The 15,313-nt window shown below is 37.4% G+C and overlaps 1 protein-coding gene across 1 annotated transcript in view; it reads left to right on the forward strand.

Annotated features, from left to right (window-relative positions):
- Kcnh5 (potassium voltage-gated channel subfamily H member 5) overlaps positions 1-15,313 on the forward strand; it is a 284,680-nt gene that overhangs the window by 40,795 nt on the left and 228,572 nt on the right. Inside the window, exons 4-5 of the mRNA XM_076848335.2 lie at positions 1,988-2,116; positions 12,303-12,418. Coding sequence (XP_076704450.1) covers positions 1,988-2,116; positions 12,303-12,418 — 245 coding nt within the window. The remainder of the gene's footprint in view (positions 1-1,987; positions 2,117-12,302; positions 12,419-15,313) is intronic.

Genomic DNA, 15,313 nt, shown 5'->3' on the forward strand with positions numbered 1-15,313 from the left:
GTGGGGGAAATAGAGGTATCTGATTTAATATGTCTCAGGATTGACATTTCAGTTTGTGGTCTTTGTTCTATAGGTCCAGTGCTCTGATTAGCTGTTGCTACTATGGGGAAAGAAATAGTAGCTCTGGGGTAATGATTTCAAATAGCCCCTCTGTGTACACAAAGGCAGAACTATGAGGGTCAGGATTAGGTGGAGTAACCACTACCAAAGCCCTTCCCTGAGTGTTCAGTGGCCCTCCATCCCGGAACCTCAAATCTAGAATGTAAACCATATTTCACCAGCTGCTTGGCAGACATTCAGCCTACTTGGGGAAGACTGGCTAGCAAAGTTGAAAAAAAGAAAACTATCTTGATATCTGAAAACAGCTTTTAAGACAGCCCTTGTCCGCTAGAATTTGAAAAGTTGCTGTTTTCATAGGAAGGCATGAAATGTTACACCATCTCTTTCTGTCCAGATTTCTAACAGACCTAGGAAAACGACTTATTTTTATGCCCTTTTCTCTTTGTTTATGACCCTCTGCCTCAAGCTCATTGTGTTGGAACAGCCATAGGCCATGTATACACCGATGTCTGGGTCTGGTTATTTGTAAAACTGTTCACATCACTCACAGTTCCTGGACACGCTGGGTAAAATAAGAAACAGAAGACAAAGAACAAGCCTCTGTGGGAGATGATGTGATTGTTTTCAAGGTCCCTGTCTCATCCTGCAATTATTTTGGAAAGGGCCATGTCCTTCCATAGCCCTGCTGGGGTTACAAAAGACATGGTTGCCAGAACTGAATATTCCCATGGAAATCTACTCTCTCTAATTCTCTGACTTCTTTTGGTAGTTGAGTTACTTCATCTTGTCTAAATAGCAAGTTGTCCTCTACAGTGGCATTGGGTGACTTTTTTGGATATGAATATGAAGGTGCTTCCTAATTGGTTTTCACTTGGAGTTGCTAAGGCTATCTACTCTCACCTGCAGACTGTTAGTACCTGCATAGTTCCTAAACTGTTCAAAAATCTTTGTATCTTTAAGAGAGAATATTTGGAGGGGCCTTATTGCACTATGGTTTGGTGAAAATATGATGAAAAATGTGTCTTTGATTCTGATAGAGCATTCCTTCAGTGTTTTATCATTTAATGGATAATTATTCTTTAAAGGCATTTCTTATGCATAGGTTTATTATCTGCTATATGCCAGGTCCTGGTTTCTTCAAATCCTAGGCTTTGATGCTCTGAAACCCTCTCCCTGGATCTACTGTAGCCATTCTTTGAAGAAAAGGGTGACAGTGTATGGCCTCATACATTGAGTGAGGTGGGTAAGAAGCAGAGGCTGATGAACACCCCTGAGACTCAAAGGTTAGGAACATGTCTTTTATTCCTTTAAGATTGCCTTAAAGGCTTCAGGTAGAGCCCAGTACATCAGGCATGAAGTGTTGTTGATGATCCCTCTCTAATATGGGGATGCGATCAAAATAGTGAAGGTGTAATATAACTTTATCTGACTGATGAGAGAGTCGTAGGATAGAAGCAGCATTTCAGATGTTCCTCCGGGAGGAATACTTATCAGAGCATCAGGTATTGCTGTTGCCGTTAATTGGAAACACTTGTCAAAATGACAAGAGGAGAGAAGCATGTAGGAGTGATCACACTTGGTGAGACTATCAAAAAGAGAACAAGCAGTAGTTTAGGGACCTAGACCCACAGGTGACGCTGGCCTTACCTAGGTAGTGAGACTGCCTTCACGTGCTTGCTTTGCGAAGTGAGACTCTATGCTGTACTTTAGAATTTTGATATCTTGGGTTGAAAAATGTTTATTTAATTTGAACGACTGGTAGTTGACATAAAAATAAAGGTTTTGGGATTCTTCGTAGCATTGAACGTACTGTTGTTTTGGTGCTAATTCCTGGCAGACCAATTGGAAGCTGAAGGAAGAGGGAAGGCAGAAGAGCATTGGTATGGCTGGGTCACATTATTGTCCCTTCTGTCTCTCTCTGTTACAGGGACCCCTGTTTGGTTTTACATGCAAATTGCACCAATAAGAAATGAACATGAGAAGGTAGTCCTGTTCCTGTGCACGTTCAAGGATATTACGTTGTTCAAGCAGCCGATAGAGGATGATTCAACAAAAGGTAATAGTCAAAAGAATAATTGCACTTAAGAAGTAGTCTATTCCTTAAATAGCTCCTTCATCTTATTTTAACAAACTTCATTGGAAAACAAAATTTTAGTATGTGTGGCCCTCCTTTGCTGCACATTCACACTATTAATTGCCCAGAATCAGTTTTATTCAGTCACATTGTCTGAATGAAATAGCATGGCTATCCAAAGTTGAAATAGATAGTTAGTTAGCCAACATAATAGGGGGGATTAAGATAAGACATTTGACTCTAGAGGCTGAGACAGGAGGATGGGGAGTTCAAAGCCAGCCTCAGCAATGGCAAGGCTCTGAGCAACTCAGTAAGACCCTGTCTCTACATAAAATATAAAATAGGGCTGAGGATGGGGCTCAGTGGCTGAGTTCCCCTAAGTTCAATCCACCGTACAAAAACCAAACCAAAACAACAACAACAACAAAAACCCCTGATAGAACATAAGGAAGAAATAAGGCATCATTAATTTAGAATCAGCATAATTGGAGTTTCCGCATCTTGTACCATGATGAGCTTTAGAACTGAAAGAGTATAGAGTTCGGGATGATTTGGCTGAAGCCCCACTAGAGCTGTGTTGATACGTTAATTGAATTTTGTCCAATCAATTACAGAGTTTTATTAGATGACTTTTCCAGTTTACTTTGCTTTTATTTATTCAGTTGTTGCATTTTCTCTTGAGTAGATGTTGCTAGATTATGTAAAGTATAATTTTGTCATCAAGAGTGGTTGGCCAAATGCAAACCTCCCTATTAGTAGTCTATTGACTGTGACATCCAGAGAGACAGCTACAGAAACCTAGAGTGTGTGTGCTTTTACCTCTTTTTCATGTAATTTATTCTCTCCAATTATGTTTAAATTAGAAACTGGTGTCATGTAAATGAAGAATTTCAAATACTCTTAGAATTAGTTTTTATGTTATTTTTAATAATCTCTTAGGAGACTAAAAATGAAATGTCTTCCTTTTTGCATTTGGCAAACATTGCCTTTTTTTTTTTTTAAAGGAGAACTGGCACAGAAGCTTTAAGCTTTCTAACTATAATTCTAAAACAAAAATCACATCAGTTTATTCCTTGCATATGAGTTCACATATTAATATTATATCTGCTCATTTTCTGGTTAGCATCACATTATAAAAGAAAAAATTTTACAATGTGCCAGTTTCAAAGTATGACAAAGAATAGTTCATTCATCAATGACCACATTCTGAGTCATAAAACACTCTGACCAATTTAAACAAATAAAAATCTTAAAAGGTATGTTCTCAGAACACATGGAATTAAAAATCAACAACAGAAAGACATGTGAAAAATCCCCCAAATATTTTAAAATTAAGAAAACATTTCTAAATAATCCATAGGTCAAAAAAGTCTTAATGGAAATACAATGTATCAAAGTTGTGGGATGCACTAAAAACAGTGCTTTGGGGCTGGAGTTACAGCTTAGCGCTAGAGTGCTTGCCTAGCACGTGTGAGGCTCTGGGTTCAATTCTGAGCACCACATATAAAGAAGTAAATAAAATAAAGGTTTATCAACAACTAAAAAAATTAAAAAATTAACGTGCTTTTATCATAGGAAAGTAGACAAAGAGGAGCATTTTAAACCAAGAAAGCCAAAGACCAAGATATAATAAACCTTAGAGCAAAAATCAATGAAGTAGAAAACAGGACAACTTTAGAGAAAAATCACCAAAATCCGAAGTTGCTCTTTGTAAAGATCATGAAAGGTAATAAATCTCTAGCTAGGCTAACCAAGAAAAAAAGGGAGAAGAAACAAATTATCAATATCATAGATTAAAGAAGGTCCATCACTATTCATCCCTGGGACATGACAACATAGTGTAGGATTATTATGGACCATCCCATGGTAGTTTAGATGAAATGACCAATTCCTTGAAGAATAGACTACAAAATCTCACTGAAGGAAAAAATAGACAACCTTAATTGCTCTGTATTTGTTAAAACTTCAATAAATTTTAAATAATCTTCCAAAACCAAAGAAATATTTCCTAGATAGTTTCATCAGTAAAACCCACTAGACATTTAGGGAAGAAATAATACCAGTCTTCAAATCTCTCCCAGAAGTGGAAGCAGAAGAAACTTTCTTAACTCATTCTGTGAGGCCAGTACCATTCTGATACCCAAGTCAGAAAAAAAGTCATTACAAGAAATGTTTTTCATGAATGTAGTAAAAAATTTCTCAACAAAAATTGGATCTAGTGTTTTTCATGAATATATATCTAAGAATACTCAAGAAAAACTGAATAGAACAAAATATAAAAAATTACACTTGACAACCAAATGGGATTTATCCCTCCTATGCAAGATTGGCTCTGCCTTCCAAAACCCATCCATTCATGATAAAAACCATCAGAAAAGTAGGAATACAGTGGAACTTTCTCAATATGATCACCTGTGAAGGAACGTCTGTGAAATCCCTGTAACAGTGAATACAGAAAAGTGATATATTTTAAAATAAAAGACAAAATGATTGATAATTTGATTTGTGGCCCAACGTATTCATTTTTGTGTATGTGTGTGGGGTGGCTAGTGGGGATTGAACTCAGGGGCACTCAACCACTGAGCCACATACCCAGCCTATTTTTATATTTTATTTAGAGGCAGGGTCTCTCTGAGTTGCTGAGTGCCTCTCTTTTGCTGAGCCCAACATATTCTTCAAACGTATTTTTGTAGCCTTCACACATGAATGACAACCAACTGGAGTAAAAAGCTTTAGTGCCCCCTCCCTGCCCCCCCAACATGTATAGGTGTGTGTATTTGTATTTATGTATACATATATACACACATCAATACATTTGTGTTTGTATTGATGAATATCGTTTTCTGTTATCATTTAAGTGCTTTCATGATACAGTTGGAGCTGATCAAGAAAAGTATAGACGTACAGAATTTTCTCATTGCTTCAACCTTTTGAACCTTAATGGTGGAATCAGCAACTACACACACACACACACACACACACACACACACACACACACACACATATATATATATATATATATATATATATATATAAATGGAATTTGAAAGTTGTTGGCAGCATTTTACAGTGAGGTTGGGGGAAGGGGTGCTCATATGGAAGGTTGACATTTACTTCTGAAATGAATGTCCCTTCTTTGGTCTGCCACCACCTACATCTCTCTGCATCTCCATGTCAGAATCACAGAGTACTTTGTAATGTACAGTCTCTGAATGAAGTATGATTTTATAAAAGAAATATGAATAAGCCCAACAACTTTAGAGCATTTGATTTTCAAACTAGGAGTTTATTAGTCGTGTACATTAAAATTTATTGAAGAAAAATCAAACCCCATTGTGACAAGCATTAGTATAAAAAATAAAAATTCCAGTGCCAGAATTTTGAGAGGAAGAGCTTATTGTAAAAAGATTTTTGAGATTCCTCCACGTTGTCCAAATGTGTAACAGATTACTGGAGGAGTATTGCCCAATATAACTATGAATGGTGTATGTGAGCTACTTTCTATTATTCATGTGAACTGTATATTTAATATGAAAAATTCAAAAGAAATGAAATATTTATGCCATTGAGTTATCATCCTACTGTATCTTTCATCTGAAGCCAGCATGATAGGAAATTGTGTTTTGAAATCTTGACCTGATAATATTTTTCAACTTTTCAAGTCAAATAAAGGAGACCGTGGAACTCTTGGCAAGTAGCAGTTGAGATTTCAAGGTAGCACCATAATGTCAAATGATCTGGGTCTAGAGCACTGAACTTGGAGGCAGTGAACTTGCTTTGACTCAGCCTTGGACACTAGAGTTACTTTTCATGATCTTTATAGGAATATTGAATTCCCTTTATTGTACATTTAGCTTTTTTTTTCTCTAATCAAAACTGAGGACAATACCTTTGAATTATACCATAATGGACAGTAGCAGAACCTACTGAAGGGGAAGATATCAGCTTTGAGGAGTAGTTAGTTAATAAATGGCAGGAATTTTATATTTGTTATTGCTCGTTCCTGTAATTTTGAAAATTAGTATTATTATCTTTATTTTACTCTTAAAGAGACTGGCATTCAGCCTGTGGCTGATTTCAAATCCCTTGTTTTCTCTATTGCACCATGTTGTCTTGTCCCTTTCCTTTGAAAACTTAGTTTTGGGGTGTAGCTGCCTTAATCCCCTGCTCCCTTTTCTTCCTATAAAAACTAAGCACAGGCTGGGGTTGTGGCTCAGTAGTAGAGCACTTGCCTAGCATGTGTGAGGCTTTGGGTTTGGTTCTTAGCACTGCATATAAATACATAAAATACAGGTCCATTGACAACTAAAAAAATATTAAAAACTAAGCACAGGTTGGGAACACATGTGCTTCATCTTATAGAGTGGTACTGTTTAAATCAAAGAAATTAACTAAATATAATTCAAAGGGGCAAATTATTCTTGTTATCTTTTGTTCCTGATATTACGGTCTTGGAAATTTTCAGATAATCAGTCAATGGTATCTGATACATTATTTATAATAATACCCAGGGGGGAAAATCACAGCCAAGAAATCCATTCTGTTGATTATCCTATGTGTTCTAAAATAGATGGCCCAAATCTTTGCCCATTTATACTGTACAGTATTTTCAAACAGACTCCAAAACTGCCAAGATAATTACAGTGTGAACTACCCTGTGCCAAATAGTTATGGCATCTTCTTGCCAATAATTGAGACAAAAAATTCCTGTAGAATAAAAATAACAGCAAAAGTAGCAGCCTTCTTATGAAAGCCAATGGTTTTCTTTAGAGAGGAGACAACAGATGAAATATGAGTAATTATACCATGTAGTCCCTGTGGCCAGGAGCATAATTGTTTACCTAAGCTTTTTTCTTATAGATTAGAATCTTGTGTTGCAGTCTAGTAGATTGATTTAACTGCCTCTGTGACTTCCTTTTATTTTTAAGATTAGGCAGTGCATGACAAAGAGGTTAATTGCAACCCAATAGAGCTAAACTAATGTTTTATTAAGAAGGAGTTGGCATCCTGAGCTTTTAGGAGAACAAATGTTCTTATAATGCCATGAACAACTTACAGAGCAAGTATTAGGCTCTTCATATTCTGCTGTCTGTTCATATTACCCCATATCGACCACATCTAAGTAACATCAGCAAACTGTGCTGAATAATCAGTCACACCAGTTAGGTTTATATAAAGGTGAGATCAGGAAATGTATCACTGGGAAACATTAGAACTGCTGATACATCTTTTTTCTCTGACCTAGACAGTGTGGCTGCTCAACTTTTTCAAAGTTTGACTGTACAATGGGGGTTGGTGAGAGATCAAATGAACTCACTTAACTGCTAGCATAGCAATTCCAGATGTGCTCAAGAGCACAAAGGGATAAGCATAAGGAAATTCAGTGTGGCATTATTAATAATAGTGAAAATCTAGAAGCAACTCAAGTGTGCAAGCATGGAGCATATGCATGATAAGGAAGGAGCAAATCCTCAGTTCTCTGAGATCAAGGTGCAGGCAAGAACCAGCTGTCATTGTGGCTTGAGGTGGAGGTGGAGGGAAGAGAAGGGACATTGAAGGCTATTGTGTTTCTTATGGCTTCTGATCTATTTTATTTATTTATTTATGAAGTATTTGGGTATATGATAGAGTGAAAAGAGGTAGACAAAAGGATTATTGAGTATCTTCCAGTGCGTCCATTGCTTTAAATGTGAAATGAGCAACCCTTGGCTTTGCATTGTTTCTCCATCTTTAGTGCATTTTGATAGCAAACTCCTCAATGATCTCTCCCTTTGACAATTGCGTTTGGTTTTGATTTCTCCAGGAAGAAAGAATCCTTTCTAGATCTTTCCTCCTTAATCTACCAGTATGTCTGAGTTAGTTCTCCCTTTGTTGTTGCCTTTTTTCCCCCTGCTAGTTGGTCCTTGATTTTTCTGAAGGTAGAAGCCAGTTGTTAGTACTTCCAGCATCCCCCGGCCTGACCCACAGCCTCAACTTCTACCTTCCCCTCTCGCTGCCTTTCCCAGTCCAATCCTTAGGTTATACATTATGCTAACACCTGCTAAAAGTTGAGCATATTTCTTTCTTTATATTTTGATTTAATACATAAAATGCAGGTACTGTGCTAATTCCTATTTAGATTTTTTATTCATTTCTTCATTCATTCATTCAACAAAACATATTGAATGACCACTATGTGCCAGTCACCATTCTTGGTAACCAGGAACAGAAAGAATATGATAACTCAAATTACTTAGTAAATTTCCTTTTCTTCTATGTTCAGAATAGTCTAAAGTGAGACTAACCTTCAATCAGAGTAAACTGACTGAAAACACTTTTAGAATGATGAATTAATATTGCATTTTTCTTTCACTTTCTATTATAGTTCAATGGTAGTCCTATTTTTATCTATGGAGGGAAAAATACGTGTGTTTTATTTTCACTGCTTCAAATTTTTTCTTTAGGAAAATAAAATAAGGTAAAAAGATGGAATATTCCTTGATAATATTACTTATGATCATTACCTATTACATATTTTAATCAAGTTACATACACACAGACGTATGTGAACAAGCTTTTGGGGGTGTTTAATGAGGAACTACTGTTTCCTTATTTAGAAATAGACAATCAGAAGATAATGATAAGATTCCACTGATGTGTTTCTCCTTTTCATACATGTACTTCTCTGTATGATAATATGAAATGAGAGAGCACCTACCATTTAATGATTCCATATTATTCTTTGTGTCATTGAATTTAGTCTTTTAATCTATTCTTTTATTTTCAAAATGTTTTCTAGATAAGCTTTGTTGTACATAGGAATAAAAATGATTTTCATTTTTAATCCAACTCAGATGTACAAAGGGGTACAATATTACCTATCTTAGAATTGTGATCTTCAGATTGTCTTGGAAGGTTTTAGAAGTAGTCTATATAATTATAATAGTCAACTGATATAAGACAGAGAAATTATCCTCATGTAATTTTTTAATATGCTGATGGCTAATGTAGTTACTGCCATCTGAGGATACTCTTGCCACTTTTAGCCAATATAGCAAAACCCAATGACAATACAACAAAAATGATCTTTATTTTTAATCTGATTTTAATGTTATAAAAATTTAACTAATTATTTATTTACTTCTTTATGCCCTGCTTTATGGTAGCTCTGTATCAAGTACTGAAGTATGGAGAGATGAATAGTAGTTTAGCAAAAGTAACAATGTCAATCAGCACCTGCAGTGGTGTGGTTAGTGGCACGTGTGGTGTGTAAAGTATGGTGTGAGTGTGAGACCAGAGGTGATACCAGAATTGAGAATCAGATTCTGGGACCCTGCTGTGCTGGTGTTAAGGACTGAACACCCCAGAAACGCCAAGGCAAGTACAGAAAAGAAGTTTTATTTAAAGGATAGAACAGACACAGACTTCACCTGAGGAAGAAGTGAATCCAGAGCTGGTATCTGAGGGAGGGGGGGTTTCCTCTCCCTTTTATACATTTTAGGTTCCCCTTCTTCTTATACCTCCTCCTCCCCTTATCTTGCCTACATGACCAGTGACCAAAAGCCTGGAGAGGAGCTGCCCAAAAAGTCAGGAAGGGAGTCACCCAAGGGGTACTCATTGACAACTCCTGTTGTGAGGCATGGTTCCCTGGAGGCAGGTGACCTTGGCTGGAGGAAGGGCAAGTGCTCTGGAGGGATTGGCATTTTATTTCCTTTGAATCAGCCCCTATCTTCCCGACCCAATCACTCATTACCTACACTGACTGTCCTTTTGCCCCAGCCTCAAATGTATAGAGGGAGGTACCTCTCACTTATGGATGGATTGAAGAAGCTTCCAGAAAGAAATAATCCTTTAATTGATCTGAAGGTCCCAGTAAGGATTATCCAAACAGATGGGGAAGGGAGAAGACATTTAGGGTTATAACATGTAAAAACATGGAAACATGGGACATGATAGGGTAGACAGAGAATTTCTAGTAGATTTTATTTTGGATTAATTGTCACATAATATGCTATTGTTTTAGGAAGGCTGGAATACAGTGTGAGGAAGCATCAGGAAATAACCATGGTGCAAATCTTTGTGGTCAGAAACTAAATGATCTGTATGCCAAAGATATACAGTGTTATCCTAGGAGCTTCAGACTGCTGCTAAAGGGTTGAAATAGGAGAAGTGAATGGTCAGGTTTGTGCTTTAGGAAGAACTTTGTGAGTCAGCAGTGTGGATGTGGACCTTGCCACCTAATTCAGATAAAAGATGATGTATTGTGTGACATAATAAGGATGGAGGGAATAGATTTGAGAGATATTTATTGACAAATTATAATCTATAAGGCTTAGAAGTGGTTGGGCGTGTGTGTGTGTGTGTGGGGGGGGGGGAAATAGTGAAGCGGATGGTGAATTTCAAGTTTCTGATTTATGCAATTTGAGATATCATGAGGCAATAGATCAAGATCAGGAATGCGTGAATGATGCAGAGTTGGGGCTGGGGGACAAGATGGTGATGAGGTGAATTTTGGACATGTTGACTTTTGGACATCTGTAGAGCATCTTAGTAAGAGGCAGCCAATGGCAAATAGACACATAGGTCTGACAAAGAGAAGAATCATCTGCGTTGGTGAGAGAAATTACATGTTTTTATATGAATATTGAGTTTTTAGAGAGGTGGTGGCATCTGGTGCCTCTTTGTGTCTCTTTCACATTGTACAGGGTGAGCCTTAGGGCTGTATATAATTCCAAAACTTAACTTTTTTTTGGATTCTAGTCACTCGGATGAGGTCCATCAGTGAAGAAGAAAGCAGGCCTGTCCATCACTGGTGATAGTTTACTTCTTTCCCAACCTAATTATTAAATACATAGAAGGAGCTGAATTGGTGGGAGCAATTCAAAGTAGAAATGAAATCAGAATCAGCATAAAGGATAGTAGTAAAGTATAATGTAACTTTAGGTTGGTGTACGCCCAGAATTTCTTCCTTAACCTTTTATCATGTCTGAATTTCATAATGCCTTTAAAAACTTTCCTTTAGACCCCTAGGAGTCTTTCATTTTTAAGTTGTTTGGCAAATGTCTCAACAATAGGTAATACCATAGAAGTTATCAAATAGTTTTAATGAGATATTTAGTAGATGAGAGCTACTGGATTCCAGAGGAGGAATAGTTGAGGCAGATTCAGGGTATGGTTGGTTTTATTCTGTTTGTTTGCATCTCATCGACATTCCTTGGAATTAATGATTTTAATAATGGCAATTTGAGGCCCCAGATGAAATTTCTTTCCCATTAAATTCACATTTCTTTCTCCCAGAAGCTACTGCTCCTTCAGAAAGCATTATTAGAATTCTACGTATTTCAAACATAATTTTTAGATATCACTGTTGTTCTTAAGAGAGAAATAACATTTTGCTGTTACAAGGACAATGGAAATATGCAATATGAAGCATAATAAGTGAGATTTGTTAATATTGGTCTTTTTCTGCTTACGTGTGTTTATGTGCACACAAATATATGTAGGACCATTTTTATTAGGGTACTATTAGCTGCTATAAAATAACAATAATACTGTATTAGTGTTAATAAAAGAAAAAAATGGTTGATTTGACACAAAAGAAGTGTTTTTCTTCTTCGTATCAGTCCAAGTCAAGTGATCCTGACTTGCATATGCCTTTCTCCCATGCAGTGATTCAGTGACTTTGCCATCTCCGAGAGCTTATCATTTGCATGCAACTGGCATAAGGAGGAGAAAGTGTGCAGAAGCCACATTTGCTTCTTAAGTTGTGACAGGGATGTGACACATGTCATTTCTGTTTACCACTGGTGAGAACTTGGAATATGTACCTAGTTCCTAGATGCAGGGAGTACTGGGAAATGCTGAGAACTGGAAATAGGCACTGATTTTCCAGCAACAAATCCACACAATGAAAGTGGGAGCACAGAATTTCATGAACTGCTCTTTGCCTTGGATATGTGATAGACATGAGCAAAACACAAAAGTAACACATAAAAGTTGCTCATTACCTTGTAGGCATACTTCAAGTATAAGTTGGTTGTTGCCCAGGTCAATAAAAAGCATTATATTGATATTTTTCATTTGTTCTGGTGTTATATGGTTGTGAGATCCTTTGAATGTTAACAAGAGCATTGGATTCCTTATTCATTCTATATGAAAAATTGACACCTTTTTTTTCTTATTTTTTAAGGTTGGACAAAATTTGCCCGATTGACAAGGGCTTTGACAAATAGCCGAAGTGTTTTGCAGCAACTTACACCAATGAATAAAACAGAGGTGGTCCACAAGCATTCAAGATTAGCTGAAGTAAGTGTGAAACTGACTGGGCTTCCCAAGGTGGTAGTGTTGGTACGTTGTCTTGTCTTCCCCCACATGACTCAGTAGAACTATTTCTGGCTATTAAATTATAAATACTTACCTGGTAATTAGTTTTTCTTTTGCACAAGTGTAGAAATTCCAAATATTTCTTTTTATTCTTTTCAACTTTTGAAATGGGAATGTAGTTTCGTACATTCAGTGATTGATGCCTGTGGAGTGTGCAGTTTCTTTTGAGCAAATGGGATAAGGGATTCCTTTATCCCACCAATGACATCAAATGATTATTGAGAGTTTGTTCTGGATGTGGCTCTCTGAAAAGGATGTGAAGATAAATAAGATGAGGGCCCAGTCATCAAAGAGGTAAAGGGATAGCAGAGTAGACTGATAACACAATGTAAAAAAGCCCATGACAAACAGCAAGAGTGCATGTGGTAGCATTAACCCAGATTTGGGACGCTAGGGGAGGCTACCTGAGTGAGGTGACACCTGGGCTGAGTAAACATTGAAGGAAAAACGTATGAACTAGGCAAGTAGAGGAGGGAGGTCAGCATGAGCTGAGGGAGTCTGAGAGCTTTGACTGTGATGACTTCAGTGGTCCAGTTCATGTGGGGAAGGGAGGGTTATTTAGGGTGGCGCATAGTAACATGATGGCTGTGGGTGTCTCATGCCAGGAAAATGACAAGATCTCATAGGTGCCTCAGAAAAATTTCTCAAATGGAGATTGCTCCCAACTGTCTACTTTTGTAATCCCATGCTTTTGTTGTACTTATTTAAAAACATTCTAACAAATAGTAATTTAAGAACTTTCATAGCTTTTACCAACTTGCCTAAGGAATCCAAGGTACGAAAGTGTTTAAGATCCCTTTCTTGACTTAAGGGTTCTGTGGAGAATGAGAAGGCAGGAAAAGCAGTTTCAGTAGTAAAGTCCTAGTAGTAAATTAACTAGGATGACCATGACCCTAATCAAGGTAGTAGTAGCAGAAGTGGGCAGATTGCAGACAAATAAAACATCCTTTTTCTTTTGGTCTGGGGGATTGAACCCAGGGCCCCATGCTTGCTAGGCACACACTCGACCACTGAGCTACATTCTCAGCCCAGCACATCTGTAGATAGAGTAGAACTGAGTGTGAAACAAGGGGATGAGTCAAGGACTTCTGGGTAGACAGAGCTGTTGGTTAATAAAATGAGAAATGCAAAAAGAAGGAAGAGAAGATTTGGAAGCAATAACGAGGATAGTTTTGGACATGTTAAGTGTGAAGTTCCTATTGGAAATCTAAGTGGAGATGCCTAAAGGGCAGTGGGGTATATGGGTCTGGCGCTCTGGAGGGATATTTGGGTTTGAGTTGTAGACTTTGCTGTCATCCTCAGAGACATGTATTTAAAGCCATAGGATGAGACAGTGTCACCCTGAGAGACTGTGTGAAGACCAGACAGAAAAGGGATGAGGGTAGGACTCTCAGGCAGCTAACAGCTTTCCTGTCTGATGTCTTCTGTAATTATCACTTATTTTACTGGTATGAAAGAGCTGAGATGCTAATTGCTGTATCAAAGCTATGCTGAGCATGTAGCAGGCACTCAGGTAACCTACCATAGAGTAGAAAGATAAAGTCAAATTCATATGTTTATCAATTTCCTCTGCCAGAGAAAGTAGCTGAAGCTCTCCAGGGCGACTCTCCCATCTAGTTGTCAATATAAAATCTGGTTTTTAGAGGGTTAGGAAGTAAAATATGTTCCCAGAATTTAGAGAGCTGTGCAGTTTTTGTTAGCCCATAGCTAACTAAAAGACTCATTATAGTCTTCTGCTCTAAATAACACTGTTAGCTTGGGGTAACTTTAATACTTTGAGGTACAGACATGTTTTTTAAAACTAAAGTAAGACATAGCATAATGAAATGTTTATTAATATCTGTAATATTTAAAAAGATGATATTCAGCACAAAATTTAAAGCAATTATATGCAACTTCTTTTTAAATATCGCCTGTTTGTAAGTACTGCTTGGTTTTGAAGCTACCTCCTCTTTTGCCTTGAGTTGTTCACTTTTTTCTAGAAATTAGGCTGAGGAGGAGGAGTGTGTTTGACTCTTCAATGTCATGGTCATGATTCTTCTGAATCTTAACTACATTTCATTCAAAGATTTTTTTTTTTTTCTGTTTCAGAGCAGGACAAGAACAAGAGATAGGGGGTTATTTTAAAAAACCTACCTTGAGTGGAAAGTATCTTTCCCTTGAGATCTCATCATCTTTATTTTTCACTTTTGAGACAAAACTTTCATTCCTATTTCTTCCCATCTGATTTTTATTTGTTTTGCCTTTTGATATTAGTACTTTCAATTGGTCATCCCTAATTCATAAATTAGTTCTGTTACAAAATTGCTTTCTGTCAGGTTTTAGGCTTGGGTTTAGAAAACACACAGAAATAACAAGGTTTTCAATAGCGATTTAATCTGTGGTCTGCCGTATGTGGTCTTAGAATTCCAAACACAGATCCTGAAAAAACACCAACAAAGCACAAGAATGTTGCTTTTCCAATTAGACTCAAAGACTCGTATCGTCAAGTGTCTGGTTTTGCTCTGGAATTTCAGGCTTCTTTCCTTTTCCAAGACAAGTAAATCTGATCTCAATTCCACCTGATCTCTGAAGGTAAGAGTTTCAGAGATTCCAGACTCTATGTAAGCAGTTAATTAATTTCCCACCTGCACTACATCCTGCTGATTGCCTTCCCTTGGTTCACATGTGTGCTGCCTGGAGTGAATGGCACCTCACCCGTGCCTTGATAGAGCCTGACTACTGAAAATCCACACTTCCAGGGCCTAGGAGAGGAAGAATGTATCTATTTCATCCTCCCCCCCTCATCCGCCCCAACCCCAGGGCTTATTTCTTGTG

The sequence above is a fragment of the Callospermophilus lateralis genome, chromosome 3 (genome assembly GCF_048772815.1).
Source record: "Callospermophilus lateralis isolate mCalLat2 chromosome 3, mCalLat2.hap1, whole genome shotgun sequence".
Classification (NCBI taxonomy): domain Eukaryota; kingdom Metazoa; phylum Chordata; class Mammalia; order Rodentia; family Sciuridae; genus Callospermophilus; species Callospermophilus lateralis.